The sequence below is a fragment of the Labrus mixtus genome, chromosome 4, assembly GCF_963584025.1.
Source record: "Labrus mixtus chromosome 4, fLabMix1.1, whole genome shotgun sequence".
Classification (NCBI taxonomy): Eukaryota; Metazoa; Chordata; class Actinopteri; order Labriformes; family Labridae; genus Labrus; species Labrus mixtus.
The window spans coordinates 24,109,776-24,132,609 of NC_083615.1; the positions used below are offsets into that span (position 1 = coordinate 24,109,776).

At 41.0% G+C, this 22,834-nt stretch overlaps 2 protein-coding genes across 5 annotated transcripts in view; one reads left to right on the plus strand and one right to left on the minus strand.

Annotated features, from left to right (window-relative positions):
• Positions 1-22,834, plus strand: part of ldha (lactate dehydrogenase A4) — a 210,655-nt gene that overhangs the window by 42,677 nt on the left and 145,144 nt on the right. The window lies entirely within an intron of this gene.
• LOC132973209 (serine/threonine-protein kinase BRSK2) overlaps positions 1-22,834 on the minus strand; it is a 173,882-nt gene that overhangs the window by 27,112 nt on the left and 123,936 nt on the right. For all 4 annotated transcript variants that reach the window (XM_061036541.1, XM_061036543.1, XM_061036544.1 and 1 more), the window contains exons 5-8: positions 9,451-9,567; positions 4,827-4,860; positions 4,631-4,699; positions 2,726-2,872 (exon numbers count right to left, since the gene is read on the minus strand). In XM_061036541.1, the coding sequence (XP_060892524.1) occupies positions 2,726-2,872; positions 4,631-4,699; positions 4,827-4,860; positions 9,451-9,567 (367 nt within the window). The remainder of the gene's footprint in view (positions 1-2,725; positions 2,873-4,630; positions 4,700-4,826; positions 4,861-9,450; positions 9,568-22,834) is intronic.

Below are 22,834 nucleotides of genomic sequence, written 5' to 3' on the forward strand. Positions count from 1 at the left end.
TTAAATACTTTTGTTTTTGTTGGTAACAATGGTAAGTTAAAGTTAACATAGAGACGCAACAATGGCAGATCATGGTCAGTCAAGAGCTACCTTCCAAAAATACAGTTCTCAAACTACAAGTTTGGACTGGATGACTTTATATTTCTTTCTGCTTTCACCGAGTACTTCTGCAATGACCTGTGAATAATGTCTGAACTACGTGCGGTGTGTCGATAAGGAGTCATTTTGAGTCTAATCTGTAGCTCTACTGACCCAAGAAGACCCCCTGGTCTCTACAAATTCATGAAGTTTTTTAAGTGATAATGAGAAGGTCATGAGAATGAAACAAGAGGTTCAAACATGTCTGTCAGGGTACCTACAGTGTAATTTCTCACATTTCTCACACGAGCAGCCTCTCTCTCCATCTGAATCTTGTGTATTTAGTGAATAATCTGTGTGTGTGATGACCTGCTAATCACTGGAGACAGATCTTTCCTGGGTGTCTGTGTTCACTTGAATAGTGATGATGAGACGACTGTCTTGAGGTGGTTCACCAAGTCACCCTCTGGAGGACCAGACTACACAGGCGGGAAATAAAGAGGAAGTCTTTTATTGGGCTAAGCCTGTTAAGCCCTCCGACTCAGACTCTGAGGGGCCTTGGCTTTGTGTGTGTAAACCTAATTAACAGAAGCTGAAATAGACATACTGAAACACAGCCCCCATGTTTTAGTCTGATTTCACCATCAGTTAATAAACAAAAATACTCTCAATGATATGATATCAATCCGACCTTGGGTGTAGCTGTCTTGTCTCTGACTGGGCGGTCAACACTAAACCCCAACAACACTCCCTCCAACAGGGCTATTTGACATTCTGCCAGGTTACAACACATCCCCAGAGCTCTGTGTGGAGCCCTCGTGCACTTCAGGGGTGGGGGGAGGTGGCACATTCTGTCCCAGCAGCTCGCTCTGTGTGTAACCCTTTTTGTCGAGGACAGCGCCAGAGGCTGCTGGACATATCTAGGTGGATCTCAGGGTGACCCGTACTCTTTGGGCAGAGAGAGAGAACAGAAAATAAAATCCTACAGTATTCATACAGCATACCAAACAGGTGAGGTCTTTCAAGTTCAGGTTTCAGCACTGGTGCTCTTCTGAAGGGCTGCACCGTGAGGTTGTCAACTCTCCTGAAAATGAGCTCTCCTTCATTTGTGTCTTCAAGACATTTTTTCTATTTTTGTGTACGTCACATTTTCTGAAAGATAGCGAAGGCATTGGGAAACAACACCCACTTAAGGGTGGTTCAACCACATTTGCTTACAGGGAAGCGCATGAAAACAGTTTTGTTTACTGCACTGATTCACAAAGATACCTGGAGAGCCCTGAGAGGGGTGTGAACAGTGAGTTTTTTTTATTTTACTTGTGCAGATACAATAACCTGTGAGCATTCTGTGTGTTGTCAGGACATAAAATGCAAGACAGGAACAAAGGACCGCAACATGTCTTGCTGGAGTCTGCTGAGATCTCTGGACACTTTATTTTCTTTCTCTTCGTCCATCGCTCTCTGCCTCTCAATCTGCCTCTCTGCCCTCCACACACTCCTTTGTTCTCCTCGACCACCATGCCAAGGTGATAAGCTGCTGTGTTGAAAGGGACTGCCTTTCTGTTGAGTACACTAAACATTGTAGAGGGAGAGTACACAAGCAGCAGGCCCTCTCCCCGAATTCACATCCTGTACTTGAGGAAAGAGCTCAGACAGAATGGTGGATGAGGCGAGACAAACACTTGGGAGCACAAAGAAGAGAAAAGAAAAAGATAAGAGAAAAAAAAAGAGACAATGGTTGGCTTGGCGGCGGCAAGTTGATATTGGCCACTTGAGTTCGAATGTGTATCTCTGCCATCTTGTTCTCTCTTCGGAGCATTAACTTTTCCAAGATTGCTGCAAAAATAATAACTTTTCTCCCAAATCGATTTGTCTGGGTTTTTACTCTTGCATTAATTCGGTCTCAAATTGCACCTGAATGTGCTTCTGGTGCTTCTGCAGCATCATTAGTAAACACAACTAGTGGTGGATTATCTATGAAACTTTTACTGCAGATATATATTTCATATCTAATTGAGTCAATGAGGACTTATTATTTGTGGAGAGTATCACCTTCATGTAGTATATTATGGAAAGTGTGATGTGTTTTTAGAATCTTGTATTTGTATTTTATTTCTAGCACTTTATAAAGGTTTCTTTGCACTGACAGAATTTCGTTGATAAATGACAAATAAAGCTATTCTATTCTATTCTATTCTATTCTATAGAAACGTATCATGCATACTGCGGGAGAATGACTACATGTACTGCAGAGGGAAATATTAAATGATTATACCCACATCCACTAGGTGAGTGGAATTAGCCTTCTAAAACCATGGATGTTAATAACACATGGTAGGCATGTCCCTTTTACTGCTGTATAAGCCTCTGCCATTTTGGAAATACTTTCAGCGACATTTTTGACCTAACTCCAGGGTTTTGCTCCCACTTAGCCAGGTCAAGAACTCCAACACCAAAGTTGAAAAATAATCCTTTTGGTATGTCGGTGTTCACTTTGGCCCCCGTCATATCAGAACAGGAGTGAGCCTTGACCAAACAAAAAGAGATTCCCCTCACTTGGAACTGCAGGTTCTGAGCTCAAACAATGAAGACCTGAAACCAAACGAACACAGAAGTATAAAAACTCAGTGTCTTCGTGTGAAATTACCGTTAGTCTTTTAGAGGCGTCCACTTCAATCATACCACGGAGAAGATTTTGACAGTCTGGTGGTATGAAGTGTGGCATGTGAAACACCCCCAACTTCACTTTCTCTAGCAGATTCCTCAGGTTGTCGTCATCAAACGGTAGCGCACCCTAGGGAGACGAAGGAGGGAAAGCAGAGAAACTAGAAATGGTTAAGATGTAGATGTAGGAGTGAAAAATTTAATAGAGAAGAAACAGTTTGAACTTGTTTTGACAGAGGCAAACCAAAAATAAGCCTCTACCAGATCGAGGGCAGAGAAGGGAAAAAAAAAGGCATATGAATGACTCACAAAGCTTTCCACAAGAAACAAAACCACATTTTAAGTCTTAATCCTGCCCGACTTACAGAAAACAGGCTCGCTTTCTCAACATGTTCAAATCTCCAATTAGGAGCGTTCTGCCCTCAGCCACGCTGCGAAAATAAATTATCAACAGCAGTAAGCTGAAAACAGGGCTTTTCTAATAATTACCCAGCTTTCTCATTTACCTCGTTCATTTAGCATTCTCTCATCAGAGTCATTTATCAGCGCTGCCTGACAACTCACAGATGTGGCTGTGTGATGAATGACAGCCTCCTCCAAAAGACAAGGCGGAGGGGGAGAGGAAAGAGAGAGAAAGAGAACGAAAGCGAGAGAAAGAGAAAGAAAGAGAGAGAAAGAGAAAGAAAGAGAGAGAAAGAGAGAGAAAGAGAGAGAAAGAGAGAGAAAGAGAAAGAAAGAGAACGAAAGAGAGAGAAAGAGAGAGAAAGAGCGAGAAAGAGAATGAAAGAGAGAGAAAGAGAGAGAAAGAGAGAGAAAGAGAAAGAAAGGCAGAGAAATGAAGAGAGGTAGAGGGAGGAAAAAAGAGGGGGGGGGCTTGGCTTGTGTAACTGATGATCTGAGCGCAGCCTAACTGCTGGGGAGTTTTGCGTGTCTCCCACTATCAGACAAATGGTTATCTCGCAGCCAGACAGCAGGACAGAGCCGGAGAAAGACAGAACACATCTGCAGTCAAACAGCGATGACGAGAAACTTTTGCTTTGAGCTGGAAAAGTGCGGTCACAGTGGAGACGATGGTAAACAAGATCAGGGTTAATGCAACACAAAAGTAGAAGGGAGACTGTCCTTAACACACACACACACACACACACACACACACACACACACACACACACACACACACACACACACACACACACACACACACACACACACACACACACACACACACACACACACACACACACACACACAAACACAAACACAAACACAAACACACGAGTCGGAAAAAGACAGAGTGAGAGACAAAAAACAAAGACCAACACACAGGGCCTGTGGCCAAAAGGCGCCCTGTCAGTGTTGGTATTTATTTTAGGCCTCTCTTCTTTCAGTTTAGCTGTATGAATTATTCATGGAGCAGGAGTGTGTAGGAACTACAGTACAGCTGTTGATGAAACAAAAGCTTCAGGGCTGCATGGCTGGGGAAGCACAGACATAATGTAGCAGGAGAATTGAGCTGATTATGGAAACAGTGTTGTCTGGATTCAGGATGAGGAATAAAGAGGTGCTTATACTCCCTGATCTTTGATTGCATAAGAATATCTTTCTCTTCTTTTTTTGAAAGAAAACTGTTAGAATTGAACCTGAGTTCATGTTAGAGGCTCCTCTCATTGCACTTGGGTCAAATCTGAGTGAAAAGTCAGAGCACAGCTTTCCTTTTTTTGATCCATTAAGTCTGTTACACACAGACTAGACACAGCTTAGACTGCTGGCTATAAAGGGGAAAAAAACTTTGTGATTTAATTGTGTTACACAATATGTCTCTGGACAATTTTGAAACTGTTCGTCAGTCCAATCACCGTCACTTAGTGAAGAAGAAGCGGACACTCACCACCAACAGGGCAAACAGAATGACCCCACAGCTCCAGACGTCTGCTTTCCTCCCGTCATACTTCTCCCCCTGAGGAAAAGAATGAGTGTTTCTTAGCGTGTTAGGGTTGGTTTAAATAAGATGAAGGACTATAAAAAATAAAAAAAGAGGATGGTGGAACAAAAACAATATTATGAATCAGTGATAAATGACTTACCCTGATGACCTCTGGGCAGGCGTAATGTGGAGATCTGTGGAGAGGGAACAAAGAAAAGAGCAAACAGTGAATAAATCTGAAAGTCTAGGTTATTTCAGGACTTTTGCAGTAATGCAATGCACACTCAGGTTTAAAAAAAAGTGTTTGCCATTGTAAAACAAAAAAAAAGGAAAGTAAAAGAAAAAACCATTTAGGCAGAGAATAAATGTCTTTAGTGAGCGTAGATCAAGATGTGCTTGGGGATTTTTTGACATCCTGAGGGTGTTTGGATGTCCTCCTGCTTGCTCACTCAAGGGCATCCTCTCACAGCAGACTGTGAACAGACCCACTAATCTTTACAGCACCTGGATGGGCTGACAGTAAACCCAATGACTAGATTGACACATCAATATTGTATGAAGATTTATGAAGCTACTTCGCAACGGTCTGCTCCATAAACCAATGGCTACGGATGAAGGGAGATGCTGTAGAGGGACTTTTTAATCCTGCACATACATAGTGGAACTTCTGTAGCACTTTCACATATTCCTTTAAAAACAAATGTAAGACACTAAGTAATATAACCTCATATAGTGAATCTCAAATGAAATAACTTTGGATTACAGGGCATTTGTTTCTTTGATGTTTCTTTGATGTGGGCAGAGTTTTGTTTTTGTCCAACAAGTCTGCTGACAGATAACAGGAAAAAAAAAAATTGAAACTTGTCTGCTCAAGGCCTCCATGATTTGCCCTCCACACCTCTTTCAGTCTTATCTAATACAAAGATATTTGGCTCTAATGAGAGACTATCTGAAGTCTGTAAACATGGCGCCCATTAGCTCTGCTGTTGTCTTGTGTACTCATGAACACCAGCCTTGACGGCGCGGCTTCCGCTGGCTGTCAAAACACCGGCCGATAACAAACACTGCCGCCATGTCAACGGGGAAGTTCAAACAGGAGTCTATGCAAATAGGGCCTTCGTGATTGCGAGTGTCAGAGCGTATTATGCAGATGAGCCAGGAATGAAAAAAATAAATAAAAAACAAGCCTGTGATTTGCACTGGTTATAACTCACGAGCGCCAGAACAACTGAGCCACGGCCGGAGCTGCAGTGGATGTACAGTAATTATGTGCATGGGCTCTAGGTGGCAAAGAGACGAGGATACAGGCATCATTTATCAGTATTAGAACTCCTAACCACTCAACCATATCATTACACATTATGTGTACATGTGTAATGATATGGTTGAGTAAGATTCTGTACATACATGTAGTCTACTCTCGTCTATTTCTACTCTGACACATATTCGTATAACTTGTTCTTCAAATATGTCTACAAAGCTTCTGACTACTTCAGTTTTGTAGTAAGGATCATAAGCCTGTCGTTTTTTTTACATGCATTTTATGGCCTAAATGTTAAAGGCGATTCAAAAGTATTCTGTTTCACTATATTAAAATTCTGTCCACATTGACTGGAGCCCGTACATCATGAAATAAATATGTTACCATACAGATCCCTTGCTGCACGAGCCACAACTTCAGATTATAAAGTAGGATACTGGTGATATAGAAAACGCTGTAAGAGCCACTTTCCTCTGACAGAAGTGAACTATGCAGCCATTCAAAGAACTGTAAAATCACTCTTTTTGTTGATGTTTACTCAAGCTCATTTACTCTCTCTGCTTTACGCCCCTAATATTGTAAACATAAAATAACAGACGCAGCACAAGGTAAGGCTTTTTCTGAGCGCAACAAGTACAATGTCAGTGTGGGGAAAAGTTTAGGTTATACTTTAAATCCCAAAGGTCATCACCAAACATTCTTGTGTGTTGATATCAAACAGTCTTCTAGCTAGAATAGGATTTTAAAGTGATTCCATTCAGAGGCCTGCCATCGATTCAGACTAAATCATCTGCTCCCTTTGCACTCATCATCGTTTAAAAAAGAGATATGATTGACTTTTTTAATGCAGAATCTTTCTGGAATGTAATTAAAAATAAAACCGTGCTCTTCATGAACAAAAACTACTGAGGCCGTCTTACATAAATGATAAAAAGTACCTTGGGCTCTTTCACATTTTTTTCAGAGAGGGTAATAATTAGAGCCCGACTACACGTCAGTTACTTTATTATTGAGATGAAGATGATCTTTGACTTTGCATCACAGATATTGACTGGATTGTTCAAGCACACCGTTTGCATAGTTTGCAAAAATGCACTCGTATTTTTACCATGGGATTAAATTGGAATAGACAGAAAACAGAACATATTTTGTACTTTGCGGGGAGAGGGAATCAAGAGCTTTAGAGCGATGAATTCCTATTGGCCAGTGAATGAATCTGCAGTATAGAGAGCCAGTTCATCTTCATAATCATTTATCTTTTACAAAGCAAGTTTGTGCATCTCTTCATTGCCTACAAAATAATTTCCTATCACCAACAGAGCAGGAAATGTAAACAAACATCCAGCACTGAAGGACCCACAGCTGGGCTTTCGCAGACAGAAAAAAAAAAGAAGGCGAGGTGGTGCGTGCTCATCAATGCCTCTGCTCATCTATACGTCTGCATGTATTTATGTATGTGCTCCGAGGCTCCCCCTGTTACCTGGGGCCAGTCTCATTTTCACTCAGCTCCATTACCCGTGGCAAATGGAATACATTTGTGTCAGGCTGCTGCATGGTGAGAGGGGGGCAGATAAATGTGTTTAATTAAAAACTGTCATATCTGCACTTAGAGATGGGACCATCGGAGGAGCATAAATAATCAATAGCCACACATGGAGTTTGTGGCCCATTCATGTGTATGAAGCAACACCATGGAGACACATGAACACAAACGTTGCTCCAACGTTCATGTGAGGCGCACACACAAACATAGCAAGATGTGGTGATGGAGCTGAGTGGAACAAAAACAGATGTACTTTGCTCGGCTGTGTGGGAGTGTGTGTCTGTGTGTCCCTGCAAAAAGTCTCTTTTCCCACCTGCAACGAGTACTTTTAGCGCTTAGCAAATGTATGGGTGGGTCTCAGCAGATGCACTGCACCTGGTTGGGGTCACAGAATTGCTTGATTGATTGCAATCAAATATAGATACAGTTTGTTTACAGGATACAACAAAAAGCTGAGTAAGAACTATCTGCCTCGGCTGCCTTTCTAGGAACAGGAAACACTCCAGAGTGGTCAACATGGTTGGACATTTTACATCCAGAGAGCGACGCACAATGCTTTCAGTTGTCCTGATCTGTACCGATGAGTCATGAGAGCTTAGGCTCTGCGCTACTGCTGCAAAAATTATGCAACACTTTCACACTGCTGTGTGAGTGTGTGCACGAGCGTCACTGTGCGTGCATGTGTATTATAGCGAGGCAGTCACAGACAGACAGAGAGACAACCAAAAACGAGAAGGGACAAAGGGTCCAGGAGGTCACAGACGAACTAAGCATTGCCAGGGCGCTGTGCACATGTGTGTTTGTGGAACTGTGTGTAATTATTTCAGTTGCTGCTGATTTGGAGGTATAATCTGGACAGAATCAGGCCGGTGCTTGGGACAGATGTCACAGAGCCTCTCTGTCTCAAAGCACAGCTAGCTGTGTCATGTGTAATTAAAAAGTGAATATTCACCACAGAACATCCTGATCAACAAGAATCTGGAAAAAGAAACAAAACCTAGACCTGTTGAACTTTATCTTTAGTCGTCCATCATACGCTTATCTCACAGAAATGATCATTTTCTAAATCTCATGATGATGATAGAAAAGCCTGGTCTCCATAGGAAGCTGCATTTTTCACCTGATGTATTATGACCTATATGGGATTTAGTATGGCTTCAAAATTTGATCAAGTTGAGCCATGACTCATATGTTATTAGGCTAGGATAATGAAAGAATAAATCAGTGTAAACGAAATAAGATTTGTGTAATTTACAGCAATTACAACTGGCTGTGTTGACATCTACTTTTCAGTGTGAATTTCAGGTTGGAAGAAACTCTTAGGACAACAACTTTTTGGGCGATAGTGAAGTCTTTCTGATAGTCCACGCTGTCATTGAGTCACAAACCCAGTACTTAAAAGTAAACCTTTATCAACTGAGTTGCTTCTTTTATTGACAGATGTGACCCTGCACACTCTTCACTTCACTTCAGGGTTAAATAAAAACACTTCCATCGTATGAATGGCCACACTCCAAAGACTTTGAAAGTGACTTTTTCTTCCAGCGGATTCATTACACTTGTTGTGGGATTGATGGGCTTGGGGTGGTCGTGACTGCCGGCTCATAAAACCCAGCAGCCGCAGATACGAGGAGACGGAGAGCTGTAATGTGTGGCCATGGCCCTGGCCCCTGCTCACAGCCAGATAGTACTCTCTGTGAGAGACACCGACCGAGATTAGCACCGCACGATAACGTCGGCTTGGAGAACACGGCACCTGGCAGAGGGCTTGATAGCTCCACTCATCATTCTCTACTGCTTGTCCACTCCCCCCTCTGTTTCTCTCTGTTCCACATCGTCAACTGTTCAACATGCCCTCCATGTACAACTCTGCTTCTACCTTCAGGACATTCTCTGAATCATGTAAAACTCACCTGCGGAGGACGATAGTCAGGCATTGCATTCAAAAGCATGCATCATGATGTTTTCTATACGACTTACCCACAGCTGGTTTCCAGCAGACTGTCTCCAACCTGAAGGGAGGCCATGCCGAAGTCTGCTATCCTGATGTTGTTCTTTTCATCTAGCAACAGGTTCTCCGGCTTCAGATCCCTGTGGCTAGAAGATAGAGACAGAAAAATGTAACATTTAAAAAAAGAGCTCAAACAAAAGTTATAGGACGCGAAAAGAATGACAAGATGTGCAGGAATGTCTTCCTAATACCTGCGGTTCAAGCTTTAACCCACATACCAATTAATGTAGCATCTTAACCTGTTAGTGAGCACCCTCCTCCTTCCTGCAACACCCCCCCTTTGATCTGTGCATGCTGAAACTAAAGGGGCTCCCACCTCAGCGCAGGTGCTGGGACAAGGTGTGACAGCCCCCCACTGTGTCCTTTCCTCCTTCTGTTTCCCTCCCCTGCCGCTCATCTGCCAGACAGCCACCAGCAAACAGGCAGAGTAAAAAAGGCGTCGAGGGGGAGCCAGGCGCAGAGGTGTTCATTAGCTGCCATTCATTACCACTAAACACAGCGAGGGGGAGAATATCCAGCGGACATCTTCTCCTTCCTTAAAAGCAACTGTCGAGAGGAGGATCTCTCTCACATCACGTATGCATGCTGTTGCTGTGTCAGAGGTTAAAATCTCAATTTTGACGAGTGGCTGTTCAAAAGCAGGGCGTTAGCGTTTTAGCGTGCATTTAACATCTCTTTAACATCTCGGGGTCCTGGGTTGCGTTGCATCATACTGGGATGTTCTTTTGAGGCAAGCAGCATAGACATCACACACTTAGAGGCCTGCCTACACTTCTTCTCCACCTTTCTTTTCTACATTCTCATGGTTGTACTTTCTTACCTCCCTCTATGCTTTTTAATCAGGGCCAGATTTATAGAGCCACGGGCCTGCCAGTATGTCATGAACCAGACTTTCATCTTCTCTTTAGACTAATGATAGAAAGGGGAGAGGAACAATAGCTGCATTCGACTGGCTTTGAAGAGCGCCTCATCACAATGGACGTTTAACCTTAGATGACATCAGCTGCTGTACAACTCGTTTTCTGTCCTGAGGGATTAGCTGTCAGCTGGCTTGCTATCACACTGGCAGGCTCTGTGATCCCTTCTATAATTGAAATAAAACACAGATAGCATCTAAAACAGTTCTCCCCAGGCTAAAAAAAACCTTTTGTCAATTCACACAACCATCATTTGGCGGGGACGTCAGTAGCCTGAGAGTTTGTCTTTTAACTAAGGCTGTCAAAGCACAGGAGGAAGGAACAAACATTTAGCAAACTGCTCAGGGTCCACCAGTGGGAGACTGTGGCAACCCAGAAGAATGTGTGTTTCCCTCTATTTGACTGTGCAGACATAGCAGGCCTATTTGACTGTGGGATGGATACTGCTCTTTTCATTTCTCTATGTCTGCAAGGGGCTGAATACGTATCAGGCCAGTGTGTCTGCCACTATGATAAATATTACTAATGTAACATACATCTCTCTGATCTACTGTGATTCATCAGAGTCATAGACTGTACTGTCGGTTCTGAACCAAGAGCAACGTCAATAAAAACTATTTGTGGTTGGGTGCAACGGAGCAGCATCTGCTCTGCTCCTGCAATGAGTTCAGAGAAGCCTCATTTTGAAGTCTGCGCAGGCAGAAAGAAAAAGTGTAAATTAACTTGAAGCAATCAAACAGCTTCAAAATGTCTCTTTTGCAGCTAAAAGGGACCTTAAGTTAATTGTAAATTGTTTTCTTATATTTGCCAGCTGCAACAAAAAAACTTGTTTTTTATATTTAGTTATCATTGAAGTTTAAGAAAAGGGATGAGTATGAGTTAATCCATTACTACTGGTGTATTTTAAAACACTCAGTTCCAAAGTAATTCACAAATAAAAGCACAATGTCAAAAAGGGCAAAGTTAAGATCAGGAAAACACAAAAACAAAACAAAGTTTATAGAATCTTCTTGGAACAGATCTGATGGTTTGTGGGAGTTGATTCAAAAGAGTTTGGGGTGTGGGTGCAATGAGTCTCCAGCAACTGAAAAATTATTCTGTTTGGTATACGAACAATTATTATTTGGCCTCTTGATTTAGCCTTACTTTAAAATAAAGTTGATGGTTTTCAACATGCCTGGTTTTTAAGTTCTTAAAAAATGTTGTTTATTTTTACTAGTGAAAAAAACACTGTGTCAATTTTGACTAGAGGTGAGAAAACAACAGGACGTCAAATTTGAATTTAGGTAACAAGAAGAGGAACAGAGCTAATAGTGGCAGATAGGTTTCAAATAACCTACCTAAAAGAGCACATGTCACTCCGCTGTTCATGTCCTTACACTGGCTCTCAGTTACTGCTCGTATCAAATTTAGAACTCTGCTGCTCGCTTAAGAAAAACAGCGACAAAAACTTCTCCTCTAAACTCTATAATCCAGGTCTGCACTACCTCCCGCCCACTACGCTCTGCCAATGAAAGTCTGATCCAACCTTCACAACAGGATCCTAAGACGCTGACTAGACTCTTCTCCTCTGTCGCCCCCCGGTGGTGGAATGAACTTCCAAACTCCATTCAATCTGCAGAGTCCCTCTGCACCTTTAAGAAAAAGCTAAAGACCCAGCTCTTTCATGAATACCTACGACCTTCATGATGATGATGATGATGATGATGATGATGATGATGATGATGATGATGGTTTCGATATTATTGATGATGGTAATGACGATGGTTTTGTTTGATAACGATGACTTATAAGATGGTTTCTATACTGATTAGCGTTCCCAAGAACTGCCGTCGATGTTGTGCTTTGCCTCTGTGCACTTCCTGTCAGCACCTGTGTGTCCAATCAGACTCAAAGCTGATCGTTTGCACTTGCTGACATTGTTCCCTTTTTTCTAGATCCTTGCTTGTGTTGTACTTACTCTCTGATGTACGTCGCTTTGGATAAAAGTGAACTGTAGAAATATTGTTAATGTCATAGTGCAGACAGCTTCCTGATACAAACAGACCAATATCTTAAATGAATGTACTCTAAAACTGTCAACCTCATGTGCAAAAATACAATCGAAATTCTTCCCTACAAAACCCATAAACATGGTAAAAAAACATTGTGTAACCACAATCCTATAAAACACAAGGGACCAAACCCCAAGAGAATGATCCCCTTAAAAAAAGAAGGCAACAGTGTATTGATACAGCAACAGCATCAGGGGGACAAATTGCATCTGGATGCTTTATTGCTTGTCAGGACCCCAGTATCAGTAATAGGACATTAAACTGCCTCTCTGACACATTAGGCTGCACTTTGCTACTGTAATCTTGCTCACACAGCAAGCCCTGTGACAGGGCTATCTCTGTGTAGCACTCGTTTGTCATACAGGGAGAGATGCTGTTAAAAGGAATTGAACAGCAGCAATGAGCTTGAATGTAGAAGCAGGTTGTTTTTCTTGCAGAGATGTAGAAGTTAGGCACTGCAAGCTCGCAGGCGAGTCTCAGAGGGATACTTTCCTTACAAAATACTGTAAACACCTCTGTTTTCGCAAAAGTGTTTGATTCAGGAGATGAAACAATATAAAGGTTAAGTCCAGCACTCGTCCCATATAAAACACAGTACAGGGATAAAACAGAAAAATACCCTGACAACAGTTGAAGGCTAACTAGTCATCATTATGTTACTGTAATATAGTTTAACACTTTTACCTTATCTGTGGTGCAGGCAGCAGTGGTACAATTACCTGTATTCTTGTCATATGAAATTAATTAAATGCTGTGCAAAATAATGAGTCTTCATCATAAAACATGTTCATCCTCAGTTTAAAAGCTTACTTTTATACACTGCAATCAAAACTATGATCATCTATTCACTGTTTCTGTGAGTCATAATTAAGCTTAACAGTACTTAAAACCCCAGGTGCAGTGAATCTTCTAGAGTGAAACAAAAAAAGACATCCTATTCCCTTCCTCCCTGCAAACCCTATCTGCGCCTCAACAATGGGAGGGGCTTGTGACCGCAGAATGACCTGTGCAATAAAACTTTCTAAGAACGGGAGGGGCAAGCTGCTCAGAGGAGCAAAAAATATTCATTTTACTGAGTCCGCATTTTAACTTTCAACATATTTGGAGATTCCAATAGTTGTGGTCACAGCTTCCAGATGATATCATGGGAACATACGATTGGTTTTTCCATAAAATAGGTATTTTGGACACTTAAAGGACTCAGAAATACTATAGACAATACATGTAAATCCTTTTTGTTGTATCTAATTCCAGACTTTGCCAGATATTCTTTGTGTGTTTTGAATTAACATTCTTTTAGGTACTGTATTTGTGTTTAAGAATTGATAACAACAATCAGAGCTGCCTCAAACTCACAGCTCACTATGCACTCAGAAACTATGCTGCCGTTCAGTGAAATTAACAGGGCACATATGCATGTCTTCATGCTGTCTGAGCAAGGTTTACACCCCAGTGGGGCTGTTAGACATGATTCTTGCAATCTAACACCATGCTCTTAATTGCCTGTGATCATTTGCACGCACCATGCTGATATGTTCTGTTTTTACACAAGGTTGTAATGGGTCTTTACTCTCGGGGCACACATCCCTATAACATCCCAGACATGTTTATAGTGCTGAGCAGATTTGTGAGTGAATTCTCCAGCTAATGGAAAATTCAGTTTTCCCATTGTGACACATTTTTTATTATCGCCTCTTGTTAAGATTTTGTTAGCGCACCAAAATGTGTGGCGCTAATTAACTTAACAAGAGCTTTTGAAACAAACACTAATGGCTCAAATCAACTTGTTAACATGCCTGGAATTAAACACACCGATTTCAGCATTTCCATGGATTACCTAAGATATCCTGGAACATTTATCTGAGATAGCTGGTGAGGAGGTGTCATGTTGAAATTCAGCCCTTTAGCTTCTGGCACACCTCTCTGTCATCCTCATTTTCCTGTCTTTCCCCTTTTTCTTCCAAACCTTTTTAGACTTCAGTTGACCCAATTAGACAGAGACCAAGCACATTCGTAGAAAAAAAAAAAAAAAAAATGCCTTAGGCTAATCTTCTATCGCACAAGCAAAAGAGGACAATATTCTGACTGCTGATTTAGAAGTGGTGGGAAAAGTTGCTCATTATATCCAATGGGGTTAATTTTGTTTCAGAGAAAAGAGAAGAGAATGATTCAAGTGTCCTTTTTTTTTTTTGCTTTCTCATGGAATTGGATCTTTTTTTTGCATAATGCTAAGAGCAAGTATGAGGTGTGCATGGTTGGAGTTTCACTATGATGCTGTCGTTTATGTGTTTTTCTCGCCCTAAGTAGTAAAGTTGAAATGAAAAGTACCACAGTTGGAACATAACTTCTTCAAGGTATAGACACAAACAAGGCCAGGAGAACACTTCTACAGAAATCAAGTGGTTCCATTTATCCTTTTAAAAAGAAAGGAATTTATTTAAGTAAGAGCAATGGCCTTCACAAAAGACTAGAGTCATCTTCCAGCCATGAGAGGCTATACTGATTTCTTCTTTGATTATTAAAAAAACAAAAAAAAAAAAAGCAATTGTTACAGATTAAACATACTTGATGCTATATCACTTATTACCCAATTGTGGCTTGTCCACTTTTAACAACACACTAACTAAAAGAGAAATCCTTTCCTGCTTCTACGGGACGTGTGTTTGTTTTTAACAGGACCAATAAGCCACAACTTTTCCTTATAATATTTAATTTTCAAGATCCACTCATCAAAAGGATCAGTATTACCGGAGCAGAGAAAGAGGCAATCAGAAATTATAAAAAGGTATACATTATTTTGGAGCTTTAGTTGAGGTCTAACTGTATGGCTGCATTGCATATCTGCAAAAACCGCCAGGCCAAATGACTCACCTAATACATCTTGAGGTGAAAAAAGTTCATTAATACTGCTAATTTACTTTTGTTGAAAGACGTATGGTGGAGACTCCCTCTGCTGGGCCGGACTAGTACCTAATTGGGACAAGTATAAATGAGTCCCACCTGTGTATGTTTGAGAACATTGCCTGTTACACGCTGAAGAAGAGTGTCTGCTCGCAATGGCCGTGTGGCAATTAAAACACCATTTTGGAGTGCTGTCCTGTTTTTCTTGTTTGTACATTTTTTGGGGATTCAGCACTCAGTTGATTTACGTTGAAACGGATTTGAGCTTATTTTTTCTGCTATTATCAACTAATAAATCACATGACTGCAGCCACCTGTCTATCAAGGAGGCTGGGGGTGTTAATACGCAATATCCTCCTTCTCCATCCAGCCGGCGCTCTGTAATAATTGCTCAAAAAAAATGATAAGAAACATGCTTTCAATACAACGGGGATTTCCTTCAACTATACTGTCAATGAAAGGGAAACTTAGACACAGCCTGCACAAACGTTCTTCACATCATATGATTTTATATCGGATCAGAACTGAGACGAAGCTACACAACTATTTCTCCTTTTCACGCCCAAGATTTGACTGATGGTAACATCCGGATCAGTCTTATCTATTCCTCTGGGCTTTTGAACAACTCTAGGGAAATAATGCATTGTAGCATGTAATGTAGTGTAGTGACAAAAAAATGGGATTAAAATCACGGCTAGAGCTGGAATAAACAAAGTGTTTGCTTTGTGGTGCTCAATCTTTGTGTGCAACCCGGCGTTTGCTCTTAATCCAGAGGAGTTTGACGGGGGCAGGGCGGGATGAGCAGCGGACCTTTAAGGCAGAATAAACAGACACGCTGTCAGGGAAGCATTGGAGTAAAGGAGTGGCACTGATGTGAAAACTCTACGACAGCAGCGGGCTCCTAATAAAGACAAGTCAGGGTGGTACATGAAACATCTCAGGGGAGTCGTCAACCGTGTCAGTTCAAAATTGGAATAATAAATACTCTTAATCATCACCTTCATCTGCTTCTATCTTGTCATCTTATCTCGTATGTTTTATCCTCCACATAATCTTTATTTTCCTAACAACCTGTCAATGTTGTTTACTTTACTGCCACTTTTACTTTATGATTTACTTACTCAGTTTTTAGTTTTCTGTCATTCGTCCAGCCATCCCATCTTACAACCATTTCATTTTCTTTCTTCCTGCTCCATTTTCATTACCCTTTCTGTTTTCCATTTCTCCCTTCCACCTCCTCTCAACATCATCTTTCCTCATCTTACCGAGATCCACTTAAAGGCTTTATGTTGCTCTGCGGGAGAGGGTGATATCAATTCTTAAAAAAAAAAAAAAAAAACAAGACAAGACCAGACAAGAAAGAAAGAAAGAAAGAAAGAAAGAAAAAAGATTCTGTGCTGTGCCTCTTATTGGCCATCAACTGTAATGATGATAGGCTATAAGTATAGTCTTTTGACAGACAGACTGTCATCGGGGGGGAACTCTGCTATGAATGTCAACAAAGCCACAAACAGCCACAAGGGCACAGGGCTGCTATTGATACAGGGAATGCAACATGACAAATTTGCTAACATGAGATGCTTTTTGCAGAAAAATAAAAACCATGACACACACAGAAGTAAAAAAAAAAAAAAACAGCAACGTCAGGATTCAATTCAAATGCAGAATTCTGTTTTGACTTGACTTCCATACAGAAAAAAAAACAGCCCATCAATGTGTTTTCATCCACTAACTTTCTGTTACTTGACAGAGTTAGGTTCATGTAGGTAAACTGCTCGAGCCATTTTTCTGGACTGTTAAACAATCTAAGACGAACTGCACTTCTTTTTACATTTGGTTTGAGTATAACTTTTTCAGCTCAGCCCAGATTGGGATTTCTACTGTAGTTTGTAGTGAATATTGAAATGCAGATAAAAACAGGCTGTTGACAACAAGTAAATGAAAGGAGGAGAAACAATTTGAAGCAGAACTGGGACTAAAATGTTGGTATTTATCCTGTGAGCGATACAGATTCAGATTCAACGGGAGAGATTCCATCACATCGTTTTTCCATATGCCTGGTTGTTTTACCAACATAGCATTTAAACAGTCTTATGGATCAAGTATTAAATATTTTGATTTGACAAATATTTAATCTACTTTAGATTTGAAAAAGTAACCTTCGGATATTTAATGCATTTTAGATGTACCGTATCATTAACATATGGCTTGTTAGAAAATTTGAGTACATTTTCCTACCCTCTAAGATTAAAAAAGGGTATCAAATTAAACGCCCTGTGTCATGCTTCTTTCCCACTTCCAAGCTATAATCAAGTGACGGCACAGACGCATGCATGTGGATCCTTCAGCCCCTGAAAGAGAGGAATTTTGTTGCTAATGACGGAGGGAGTGTGGGAGAAAATAAGTTGGAGCAGGAGAGGTGGATATGGATGATGTGCATGATTATGCCACCGCGTGGGTTAAATGTGTCTCCTGGACCAGGTGTATATTTGTGCACATGTAGGTGGTGGTAATAATGTGCACATCAGTGTCATGGATCAGAGCGTGACTGTGTGTGTCTGAGCATGTATGATGAGCCTCAGGGACAGGGTTCACTTCCAATGTGCACTAGAAATCGGCTGCTTACTTGGTGGGATGCTTGTAGTCACTTAATGAGACAAATTGTCTTCAGCTCTTACCAACACACAGTCACTTTGTATCAAACAGACACAGGGTTGTTACCAGGGTACAGGACTACAATCATTACCAAACTGACAGAATAGGGGTGACAAAGAGGACAGAGTGTGTAGTGGTCAGAAATAAATGAACCTTCTTCTTCTCTGGATGGTTTGTAAGCGTGTCCATGCAAACGTATCGCTGCATGTTTGTGATGGGAGTGGGTGGACAAAATGACTGGGGGAGTGATTCCATTATGTTTTCAGTGTCACCTCTTTCTCATTTTAACTTCTTCTAGGTTTACTCTCACTGCAGTTTCAGAGAGACAGAAACATAATCAATACATATTTATTGGTCACATAAGAAACACTTTGCATGAGGTGTATCACAGTGCCTTGAATCATTTTCCATTGAGTACAAGAATAGGAAACAGGTTACCACACGTGCAGCTAATCATTCAGTTTATACTCTATTTTCTTTCAATTCGCAAACATAACCTCTCATCAGCTGTTAATATTTAAAAGCAGACAAGCAGCATGTCAAGAGTGCAAGAAAAAATGCACTTTCCTCTTCTCGATCAGTTTGCGCCTCTGTTGACTGTTTGCAGTTATGGCAGACTGCCACATCGACCTCTCGGGAGAGTCTACACTGTGCGGAGCAGATGTGTGTTTTATTGAATGTCAGAAAATGGACAAGAAGCAGCCGTAGCTGTTGTTGGGATTCCCTCTCAGGTAAACGTGGGAGTTAATGATCTGCAATGTAATGGTACATATTTTACAGATCTACTCTAAAGCTATTCCAAGCTTGAGCTGAGAAATTAATGGAAAGCAGCAGCAGTGGACCATCTAGTCTCGACATTTGACCTCCCCTGCAGAAGAACTGAAAGATATATTTCACAGAGATCAATAAAATGTCATCATTATCTGTCGGTGCTGCTCTCATCTCCGTCTTAACTACCCTGTCAGTGTGCTCTCTCTCTCTCTCTCTCTCTCTCTCTCTCTCTCTCTCTCTCTGTGAGTCATACGTTTGCAGAGCTCATATTGGCAGATTTAAATGATATCCAAACACAAGACACGTGTTAGTGAGGATGATGGAGAGGAATAGTTAGGCACTGGATCTGTATAAACATACATTGAAGAATTCTCCCCCTGCCTCAGCGTTCATTATATATTCTACAGATGATTCCCTTTCCCATGTCTGTTTTTATCCTCCCATTTCCTATCTTTGCCTCATCTCCCTCGTCAGCCATCCTCGTGTGCCTCACTTTGTCCTTTTCACTTCCTCTGAATAAAAAGAAAAACTCTGCGTAAATCAGAGCATGATCTGAATCAGGCAGGGGGGAAACACTGAGTCATAAACAGCCTCTCTCTATGCGTTCTTTCATTCATATCCAGACTTGCAACCTTCTGGCTCAAGAGAGATATTTGGGGATAGGGCGTGGGCGGAGGGCGGAAGAAGCATGAGGCGATGAGAAGAGGTGAAAAACAGGAGGTGTGCAGGAAAAAAAGGAGGGCTGAGGAGCATGTTTACCCCCCTCTGCACGTCTGAATCACACAGAAAAGGGAGCACTTCTATGGAGACAAGTAGAAATGGAAGAAATGATTGCAGAAAGGGTTTTTTATTGGGGGGGGGGGGGGATGCTGGGATCTCATTAGCGGGAATGGAAGGGAGGTGAGAAAGGCTCTGTCTGTCTGTCTGTTTGCCCCTAATTGAGGTTGGAAGGAGGGCAAGGTGGGAGAGCAGCAACACTCCCAAATAATCCTCCTCATGATAAATTTACAAGGCATCATTTTTCACGAGTGCTCGCGAGGGGATTTGAGATTCTGAGACGGAAAGACATGCAGCAACGTGAAACAGGAAGGGAGAGATAAATCTGCCTGTGAATCTTCCTGCAAGAGAGCTGTGATAATCTATGTTATGTGCCTGCACTTAATGTCAGTCCCAGATGCTTACTCCTAATTGGCCTAATCTGTTCTCCTCACAGTCGGTTATTTACACAGACTGATAAAAGACGCAGAACTTCCATTTCCAGAGGTACAAGAGTTAGCATCTGTTTGCTTTCATTTCTCTCAGAGAAATCAAGATGAAACCCCTCAACCACCTGTTTGACGGTTGAAATAATGAAATAAACTCAGCTAGCTCATCCCAGATAATCACGTAAATGTAAAGTAATTCTAACACCGAGGAGTAGACACTCACAAACGCCTTTATTATTGAGTAGCAACAGCCATAGAGGTGATTGATTCTCCTATAAAGTAGACTGTTTAAACACACAAAGCATATCAAATCACATAAATTAAAGTGTATCTAATCATTCCATGACGAATCTGATTATTTTGTTAGTTTTAATTGCCCGTGCAGCATTATGCAAATCTATCTCTCCGGGTACTAAGTGAAGCACACCAGATTCTAGAGAATATAATACCATTACTGTTTATCAGCTGGAGGCTATTTAGGGAACTTTAAAGTAGTATAATACATTATAAAGAGATGGGTATAAATGCTTCACTTACTCTTTTAAACTGCACTAGCCTTGGTGAAACAGTTATGATGAATTATAATGATGAATGGACTGACTGGCCAGTCACGGCCATAACCAGGATTTTATGAGGATATCTTCATGTTTTGGCCCCCGCCTGTGAATACTATAGCAGTGTAAGCGGTGCAAACAAACTAAGATTGTGCTCCATATAGAGTTCATGTTTTACTGGTTGGTCCAAACAACCAGACCAGACCAGCTCCACTCTCCTCTTTTTTTTTTTTTTTTTTAAATGGGACTGGGCCTCGTGGTGCATTTAAGTGACATCACACAGCATCAAATGGGAGCCAGATTTCTGTGTGTCAGGGTCAGAAGAGACGCAGTGGAAGCTTGTTTATTCATAATTGCTTTGTTTTATTACTTCTGTTTCTGTGCTGTCCTTGGGTTACTACAAAACACTTAATCGGAAAAGGAAATTGTGCTGACGGTTTCTACTTCTATCATCATTATTTATGAGGTTGATAAGGTTAAATGAGCAATGCCACAGGGGTTTTTTATTTTCAGTGTGTGCGACTAAAACGATGACTTTTGAAAAGGTTTGCCAATTCTGGCACCCAATGAATGAAAACTGAAAAAGAAAAAAAACAGAAGTCACATCTTGAAAGCCGTCACCTAATTACCAGTACAACAATAAAAGAATCACAACAATACAGGGACAGAATGAAATCAATGAACTTTTACAACAATGGTGTTTAGCTTGTGCAGGACAAAGGGCAGAGTATTTTTGCCTGAAGTGTTTTCTTTATTTTGTCACCAACTGCTGTCCGTCTCTTTACTCTATAACTGCTGTATTTCATATGCTTTTATTATTTCTCTACATATATTCATTTAACCTAGTACCCATATTATACCATCCATGCAGATGTGTCCTTGTTCCTATCTGATCTTACACTTTTTTTTCTGCACAGACGCTGGAGATTAATTTGTGACCGAGGTAAAAAATATAAACTTGAACTCATTCTTCTCTCTGGTCCTTGTTGTGCACCATGCAGGTACATGAGAAACACTCTTTTGAGTATTCTGCAAAGGCATACAGTCTCCAGAGAGGCTGGAGGATCACAAGTGTATATAAACATTACACATATTATACTACACATACATACAAAAGAGAGACTCTCATATATGAGCGCTCCATTTCATTCCCCGCTGACATGTTTGAATTGTGAAATATATATGATTGCCTGTAGTCTATGAGCTGGTAAACAGTTAAATTACCCCCTGAAGCCAAACGCAGTGTGTCACATTTGTAATTACTTGGAAGCATATTTCAACAAACACAAGGACTCAGCACAGAGCACGGTGAAGGAAATGAACTGTGTGAGAACAAAAAAAGCACTTCAGCTCATCTGTAAAAAAAAAAAAGAAAAGATACCTGAGCACTTTGTCTGGAAAGAAGTGCACCATACACTCACATTTTAGCTTCAGGAATTTATTTGTGGATATAAGGTGACACATGTTCTTCTAGTAGCATGGGCGGTTCTAGGCAGGGGCCAACAGGGGCCAGTGCCCCTGTAACTCTGAGCTTGGTCCCCCAAAAGGAAGAGCCTCCATAATAACACACACAGTATTTGACTCAACAACCGGCCTCACAATCTAGTTTTAAATACTGTTACTGAAACAAATATAAATCATGGTATTTAATGATGTGCGCTTTTATTTGGCATAATATATTTTTTAAAGCGATCATCTTTGTCTATTTTTCACCTGGGTTTAATGTTCCCCTCTGAAAAAACAACTGGCCCCAGTTCGGCCCCCTCAGTAAAAATGGTCTAGAACCACTGTCTAGTAGCTTTGATTTGTTAAAACCTTTCTCAGCTGGTTAAGATGGATCTCTAAAGAGGCAAAAAAAATATATACACACTTCCATAAACAAGCAATATCTCAGTCCTGTAATCTCCATATTGATTCACTGGTTTGAAAACTAAACAGCACTCTGAAGCTATGAATAAACTGATTGAAATTTAGATTGTTGATTCATTTCATGAAGATTCATTACTTAGCAACTCACATTATTTGTTCAATGTTGTATGACAACCAATTTGACTTTGGTATATCTCCTGGGGATGGCTGTTTATTGGATTTTCTATCTTTTTAAATACATTTGATGCTTTTATGCAGATAGGATCATGTTTTTTAATGGATCTAACCCCGAGTACAGGCAATATCTGAAACCTGTAGGGTACAGTTGTTGTCTAATAGGTCTTTCACACTGGCAGAAAACTCCTGATAAACTCCTTATAATTGCAGGAGGAGCTGTGTGTGTGTGTGTGTGTGTGTGAACGCAAAC